The sequence below is a fragment of the Telmatherina bonti genome, assembly GCF_933228915.1.
Source record: "Telmatherina bonti genome assembly, chromosome: 2".
NCBI lineage: Eukaryota > Metazoa > Chordata > Actinopteri > Atheriniformes > Telmatherinidae > Telmatherina > Telmatherina bonti.
In genome coordinates this window covers 15,752,708-15,760,784 of record NC_136620.1, presented here as the reverse complement: position 1 = coordinate 15,760,784, position 8,077 = coordinate 15,752,708, and the positions used below count along the sequence as shown (strand labels likewise).

Below are 8,077 nucleotides of genomic sequence, written 5' to 3'. Positions count from 1 at the left end.
GCAGGAGAAAGTCAACCAGGCTGGGAACCACTGCTCCGTTCACCTTCCTGTGTTTCCAGATGTTTGGCTGCAGCGTCTCTATTTGGGTTTTCCTGACTCACTTCTACGTGCATTGGGACAGGTGTCCTCTCTGTCCATGAATCCGATCTGAAATGTCAGCAGCATCAACGTTATGTGCTCTGAAAGATGCCCACCCCCTCCCTCCCTCCCTCCCTCCAGATGTGAGTGCGGCTGATCTAAAGACAAACATCCTACGCTGCACCGGTGTGACATCAATAATCTCCTGAGATCCCCCATTAGAAAATCCCCTGATAGAGAGAAACAACACGAATGCGCGGCACAGAACTGAAGCGGGACTAGATTCACTACACATCCAACACTACGACACTGCTATCAACACGTTGATCACGCTGCAGGTGAGTCTATTGCGTCTGCTAAGCAGTGAAGATGATACAGCCAATCACATTTACGGGTCGGGTGGGGGGGTAGGAAAACAAAAAAAGTCATCTGATTACTAATTCTTACAACAGGGAAGTGGAAAACCTCCAGCAGACCAGTCTGCATGAAAGCTGCCCTTGGTTTGTCTTTGTACGGATGTCACTGAGCAGCAGCCAAGCATTCTGGGAGTTGGAGTCAGGTCCACGCCACTTTGCGTGAGATGGCCTGCTTGAAGCACTCGGGGTCAACGTCGCCGCCGGGCCGGAGCGCCCTCTCCAGGCTCACCAACACGTTCTGGTGGCACTCTCTGATGTTGACCGGGTATTTGGCCCTCAGCAGCTCGTAGGCGGCGATCAGCCTCATGTTCTGCTTCACCATCAGGTACTGGATGACGCACGTCGGCGCCAGAGAGAAGCCGTCCCTACAGTGGACGAGAACACGCTTCCTCTTCTCTGTGGAGGCGTTGATGCACTCGTTGATGTCCTCAAAGCAGCGGTGCTTCAGCGCCGGGCCATCGCCCAGAGCGTCAGGCACGTCTCTGATGTCCACTTTAAGGCGGGACCAGCTGTGGCGGGTTCCACGGGAGCAGGTGCAGGGTATGAGGTTAAGGGAGGGGCCCGGTTCCCCAGACACACTGCTCATGTCGATGATGCTGTCGATGTTGTTCCGGCACAGAGTGCGACCGTTGTACGCCGCGTTCAGGTTACCCACGTAGATGTAATCTGTCACCTTGGAAATGACCGGTTCAGAGTACTGGAAGTGTTCAGGACCGCCGGGTTTGGGCTCAGCAGTGTCGGGGCCCCTGGCTCCGGCCGGCCCTGTGGCAGCTCTCCTACTGTAGTTCCGCAGCTTCTTGGAGCCCGAGCGGGATGGGGGGTTGGAGTCGGACTCGGAGCTGCTGTTCCAGGGCGGGGAAAAGAGGGAGAAGCGGCTGGAGGATTTGCTCTTGTTCAGGATCTCCACGGGGCTGGAGAGACCCGAGCTGGACGCCGTGGTGGAGGCCGAGGCACAGAACAGGGACGCTCGCTCCAGAGAACCGGTGCTGCTGGCAGCGCCGGCACTGTGAGCCTGCTCCATCTGCAACAACACACACACACACACACACACACACACACACACACACACACACACACACACACACACACACACACACTATATTCAATATGTGTTGTTATTATTCCTAATCACCTGAACTGGCCAGTGTTTTCCTGGTGAACATTTTTATAATGGGTTTGTGATTTTCTTCTATAGGACATCTGGAGATGTTTACATACTAGCTTTTTTTTGGAAGTGTCTGTTTTTTTCTGAGTTGATGCAACTGGAATGACAAGTACCTGATACTGGCAGCACCTACTCACAAATACCTGGAACTGCAAGGCAACTAGAACGCACCATGAGCCCCTCGGAAAGACAATACAGAGTCAGCTTCCAGTGTCTTAGTGTTTTTTATGGGGCAAATGCTGCTCTGGAATGTTAAGACAACATGCTTTCATTAAAACTACTGAACAGTTTTCCACTTACATGGGTGCCCATTTACAAACTGTAATATAGCAAAGGGCATCTGTAAGTACACACAGGACTAAAATCTGAGAGTTTTTAAGGCCTTAAATTAAAGGTTCTGAAAAAGAGACTTTTTAAGACCCTCTAAGAAGCGTATGGAGAGGTGTAATGTCATTTTAAAGGGGTGCTATTATGGTATTTTGAGTTTTCTGAGCTTTCTACAGTGTTACAGTGTTGAATCCTCATCAGACATGTGAACGGCACTTTTTTTTATCACCTAAACGCATGTTTGAGTTTCAGCACTCTCGCCGTTCGGTTTCCATGGCGACAAAAAAACGCATCGTTTTAGAGAGTTTTTTCTACTTGGAAATCCTTGTGACGTCCCGGGGGATAAGGTTTGGTGATTGGTTACCTTCTACTGGTTAACAAGGGCATGTACAAATACATCAGGCGGGTGGAAAACGTCCTGCTGCATTCGTTGCTGTGGGTTGCTGTTTTCCACTTTGTTTTCAGGGTCTGATTCAGGTTCCAACATGTAGGGCTGTATGCTATGTGTTGACATTGTATTTAGTTTTTTTATTGAGTTTATATTAGTCTAATCCTTCTGTTTATGAGATGTTACAATGACCGCGAAAGCAGGTGCGGTGCGCGCTCCCTATGTAGTGCAGTGGCAGGAGGCGGGGCTTAATGTGGAAGAGTCTCAATCCACTCGTTTTGCCCGCAGGCTGATCTGACAGCCTACGGAGAGAGTCGGTCTGAAGTAAATAAAGCCATTTGTGACAATAACTCGATCAATCCCAGCCCTTCTGGTCTCAAAAATAAAAATAAATTAGCCTGAAATGCCCATAATAGTTCCACTTTAACATCCAACGCCTCACTCCTCAGCTGTTCCGTGATTGTTTCGGTAAGCGGCTCAGATCTCAGTACGAGCCTCATCTGTACCATGCAAAAGCATATTTCTGTAAGGTTTAATCTGTTTTGCCAGCATATTTTTTTTTATTAAAACCAAACCCATTTTTCAAAAGTAACACAGAACAGGAATATCACTCCTCGTGTGATTATTATGTCACAGGACTCTAAGGAATTTTGGACAAACGATTGATTCGCACATTTAAAACAGGCAAACTATGAAAGAATCAGTTCATCACAGCTATAAAATAAATAAATATATTCACAAGTTACAGCTAAAGTGTGTGGAGTGCCGCCTTATAAATACAGAAGTCACAGGTTCAAATTCTGAAGTGTTTTGTTGGTTTTTTTCCCCCTGGGAATGATTATACATCTAATCTCATGAAAATGATACAGTATAATAATGATATACTCGTAGAAAAAGAACAAAATATTGATAGAAATAAATTATAAGTCCACATCTTTTTGTTAGACAGCCTATACCGACACAGTCAGTGCCAGGTAGTCCGTCAATCTGCCTGTTTTATACATTTTGGTCAGCAGGGGGCTTCTTGTGCACATGGAGCCTCAAGAAATGAATCATTTTCTAAACCAGTTTGTTGGAAAGCGTAAACTCTTCATGAGATGTCACCTGGGTTCATCTGGCTTCATATGTCCCTCGCTAGTGTATGACATTCATTTACATTTTAGGGTAAATTAAAAAAGCAAAAAGCTTGTCTGCAACTCTTTGTTGTGGTTCCACCAGAAAAGCTCCATCATGTCCTGCTGTTTGACTTTGTTAGGAGAGCTTCTGGCCTGAAGTTTGTGCAACAACTTGTTCAGGCCTGTCCTGTGCCTTCAGCAGTCTCCAATACTGTAGAGACACTGTGACCATCACGATGTTGGAAAACAAACATGAGCTTACATACAGAACCAAACACATGCTGATGAGCTCAGCCAGCTGTTATATCTGACTTCACGGCTGAGTTAGGCTTGTTACAAACTCCACGAGAAGCGACAACCTTGTTCTTGAGACCACAAGAACAAGAAAAGTTTGTTTCGGTCTGGTCAAATCAAACTCCACGAGAGGCTTCGTCTGCTGTGGGGGGGTATCGGTGTTTTTGTATTCATTCAACAACTGACCTGGCTATTTTATATTTAATGAGAAACTTTGTTCATAGCAGGGCAGGCTTGCACGGTAAAAGGTGCCTATGTCTTAAAATGCCACATTTTACACATTTTCATAGTTTCTCACCAGCTTGATCAGCCGTTTATTAAATCTGTTCAACTTCCCAACAGCAAAACTGTACAAGCGGCAAATTTCCACTTCATGTTTTTCTGCATTAACCACACCCGCCTCAAGTGTCACACAAGAGTTAGCGAAGTTCTGCTTGGTGGATGCATCAAGAACAAATGAGTTGAGAACAAACAAGATGTCTCCAATCAAGAACTTTTTTTCTTGGTCTTGTAGCCTCAATACAGAGTAAAAGGTTTAAGCTTCTTGCAGAGCATCTAACAGCCTTTAGGGCTAGGCAACTCCGGCCCTCGAGTGCCACAGTCCTGCAAATGTTAGGAGTTTCTCTGCTGCAACAGACCTGGCACACATCAGACCTAATCAGCAGACTTGTGCAGCGCTTTGACATTGGTTTGAATCAGGTGTGTTGCAGCAGGAAAACTCCTAACATTTGCAGGACTGTGGCATTCAAGGACCGGATTTTCCTACCCCTGGTTTCGACCTTAACCATCAGTGTAAGTGGAACCGAGTTTGTTCCTTTAAAAGGATTAAAATAATCGAGTAAGAGTAGAAAAATGGTAAAATGTTCCATTAAATTACCAGCCCATAGAAATGGACCTTCAATCTCTGATGCTGCCATACAAACAGCTGTTCTGTGGTCATTTCTGTCTCTGGATGTTGTTTTTCTTCTGGCTCTCTCTTAAAAGTAAAAAAAAAAATGAATTGTGTGATGAAAATACCTGAGCTTTGAGGTTGTTCTTCCATTCCTGTGTCTCGAGAGCCTTAAAGCGCCCGCTGCTGTCGGAGGACACAGACACACAGAGGGGCCGGTGAGCTCTGGGAGGGAGCTGGGGGGTGAGGGCCACGGGGACTGGCCTCGCATTGACATGTTCGCTCCTACTCATCATTAGATTTGGACAAGAACCTAAAAAAAGAAAGAAAAAAAAAAAAAAACAGAATCAGACTTACAAATGCACAGCATTTACCGCAATTCTGCTCAGTGTCTTTCTGCATCTTGATGGACAACTTTAAATATTTATTTATACAAATGTCACTCATCTTTTAAAACATGTCTTCATATTGCAACTGGATTCAGTTTCATGTTTAGTTTCGCCACTTTAAAAAAATATACACGGTGGGATTGTTCAAACAGATCATTAAGAAGTTTTTCTAGTTTCTTAAGAAAACTTAAGAACTGCAATGAAAATCAACTAAAAATATGTAAACATAAAGCAAAAAGTTAAATTCATCCAGATCCTCAGAAAACATACCAGCACATTCTGAACGGGACTGAATCTGCAGTGTGTTCTGGGTGTTCAGCAGGTGGTGGAGAGTTGTCACTGTACCTGTGGAGGAGAGGTCACCTTTAGGAGGAACTTCATCATGAAAGTGTGAAATGACGAGCATCATAAAGACACAGCATGGGTCTTACCGAGTCTTCCATGCTGCTTGTAAAGCACCTTTTGATCCAGCAGTGGGTGTGCAGTCAGCTCCTCGGCCCACTCTTCTTCAGCGTCCATGTTCCGCCTCCTGCCGACAGAGGCACATTACCCACAACCAGGCGGCCCGTCATCTCCGGCAGGCCGAGCGGCGCTTCAGCTCCATCGGACAAGCATGGCTTCATGGCCTCGCTACTTGGACCGACTAGCATCAGCAGCTAGCTTAGCCGCTAAGTGCGAAGTTAACACAGCTAGTTAGCTGACCTTGAGTCATGCTCAGCTGGAGAAGTCTCAGACCTAAACGCTCCTGGAGGAAGGTTGATATAAACTAAAGCATACAGGCAGGAAGGAGCGACGTGGTTCATTAATGACGGGGGGGGTCACAAAGCTGAACGGAGAGCAGCGAGCTTAGCGCCGCTCATTAGCGGGTCGCAGCGGGGAGACGTCACGGTTGTCCGCTGGCTCATCTGCGGACTGACGTTACTGTCAAACCCCACAGTGGGTTCATCCACACGGGGGTCCACAGACCTGCTGGCTGGGTTCGCTCCTCGGCCGCCAGCCCAGCAGCAGCATCACTATCTCACGCGCGAGCCCGAACCCCTGCCACAGCACGCGCGTTGAACTGCGGCTCGTGGAGGAGAAACGTTTCACCCTGAATTTGGTCTTACAGGAAACACATCGCCTATTAACCACATGTAAAACTGCAATAAAAGTATGCTATAAGCTTAAAAATGGTTCGTGTTTGTACTAACTAACATCATGTAAACGTAATGGAAGAATTACAGTTAGATACAAGTATTTTACACGTGTTCAATTATTCACCAAATACACTTATGTACACACAAGACCTGTGTCTCCGTGTGGGAGAGATGAGTCAGTTCACCAAGAAATTAAAGCTAAATGTATTATTCATCCGATACGGTGAGAATTGGTTTTAACTGTTAATTGTTGCAGGTGACCAGATTTTCTGACAGTGCCCTAAGGTAGGGGTGTCCAAAGTCGGTCCTCAAAGGGTACTGTCCTGCAGGTGTTCGATGCATTTCCAACACACCTGGCTGCTATTCAATGGATCCAACAGCCAATGAAGTTCTGCACAATGACTGATTCGTTTGAGTCAGGTGTGTTGGAGCAGGGATGCATAGAAACCCTGCAGGATTGTTGCCATTGAGGAGTGGAGCTGGACACCCCTACTTTTAACCATTTAACAGGCAATTTGTTTTCTTTCATTTTCAGCATAAAACTTTTTTTTATTTTATTTTATGTATCAACAGAATGGAGGTCTTAGAACAAACCAGAAGGACAATTTTAGGTTAAAATGTGTAATTTCAAGGTTTTTCATCGAGTGCCCTATAAAGGGTTAAGGTGTGCTTGAGGTTTTTTGTATGGAAGCCCAGAGTGTTCATGTTTGATTTTTTTTTGGAGATGGCAATGATTCTTTTCTCAAAATAACCAAATTATCCCAAGATAATTAGATAATTATTCATAAATTGTGATCATTTTATGATCTAAAAAAAGTTTAAGTTGGGTTACAATCAGTGATCATTTCAAGAAAAAAGATAATGAGATAAAATAACTTATGTTCATGATCTCAAGATAATGGCATTGAAAATAAATAATTTCAAGAATTTTCTACTTCAGCTTCCATACATATTAAAAAAAAATAAAATTAAAATGCTACCCCGAGAAAATAATAATGGTTCTGATATCTTGACAGAAAACATCTTTTTTATAGTATAGGGTGTTTAACTCTATCTCAAGACTGAATTGTAAGAAATGTTCAAACATGATAACAAAATAAAAAGAAATCAGCAAGTTGTGATTATGAAAACGAAGTTTTCCCTTGTCTGACTGTAGAAGATGGTACTTAACAGTTTAGATTCAGGTTTAAGCAGGTTAAAAGCAAAGACATCATTTATATTTGTAACAAATAAAAGTATCAAAGAATGTTCAGGAGGAAAAAGAACTTTACATATACTCATAACAGAATCAAAGTGGTCATGTGACTCCATCTCCATACAGAAATGAAGCACTCATAGAATTAGAAGTACATTTGCTTTGCTTTGATACAGCTATGGAAAGCTTCAAATATATGTCTTTTCAGGTACAAAATTCCACATCAGTCTAAGATTTGAGCTTAAAATTCATGCAGCAAAGTATCATTTTCAACCTACAGTGAGAAAATAAAATCTTATCATTTTTCACAAGTAAATCATGAAAGTATTTTTGCACGGAGACAAAACAGAGCTGAGGTCAGATTTAACAGCCACTCAGCATGAAAAGAGTAGACATTTTTTAAAAAGGTCAATATTTCACAAAATACAAACAGAAAACATCACAGTGTATCTTCACACCAGCTGTTGACTGATTTACTCACATGTGTGTGTTTGAAGAGGTGCAATTCGTTGATGTTAGCCGCAGCAGTTGTGCCCAAAACCAAGAATCTCAGAGCTGATCTGGAGTCTGATTTTTTTCCCCTCGCTGCTGCTTCTTCACCTTCATCTTCTCGTGTTTAATTGGATGTCCGGGCCTTGGTATCCTGGTAACTCACCAAACCACTGATGTCACAGCTCCTCATAAT

At 43.9% G+C, this 8,077-nt stretch overlaps 1 protein-coding gene across 1 annotated transcript; it reads right to left on the bottom strand.

The window, feature by feature from the left end:
* Positions 1–461: 461 nt before the first annotated feature.
* Positions 462–6,078, bottom strand: LOC306766732 (uncharacterized protein). Its single transcript, XM_079254553.1, has 4 exons — positions 5,493–6,078; positions 5,332–5,406; positions 4,801–4,985; positions 462–1,515 (listed from the first exon to the last, which is right to left on the bottom strand). The coding sequence occupies exons 1-4, from the start codon at positions 5,578–5,580 to the stop codon at positions 634–636; spliced, it is 1,230 nt and encodes a 409-aa protein (XP_079110679.1). The 5' UTR covers positions 5,581–6,078; the 3' UTR covers positions 462–633.
* Positions 6,079–8,077: the final 1,999 nt, after the last annotated feature.

Excerpts from the sequence above, each read along its gene's own strand:
- LOC306766732 (XM_079254553.1), bottom strand. The coding sequence starts at position 5,580 with ATGGACGCTGAAGAAGAGTGGGCCGAGGAGCTGACTGCACACCCACTG. Across the intron at positions 5,407-5,492 it reads CAAGCAGCATGGAAGACTCG|GTACAGTGACAACTCTCCAC; the intron begins GTAAGACCCATG and ends TCTCCTCCACAG. Across the intron at positions 1,516-4,800 it reads AGAACAACCTCAAAGCTCAG|ATGGAGCAGGCTCACAGTGC; the intron begins GTATTTTCATCA and ends GTGTTGTTGCAG.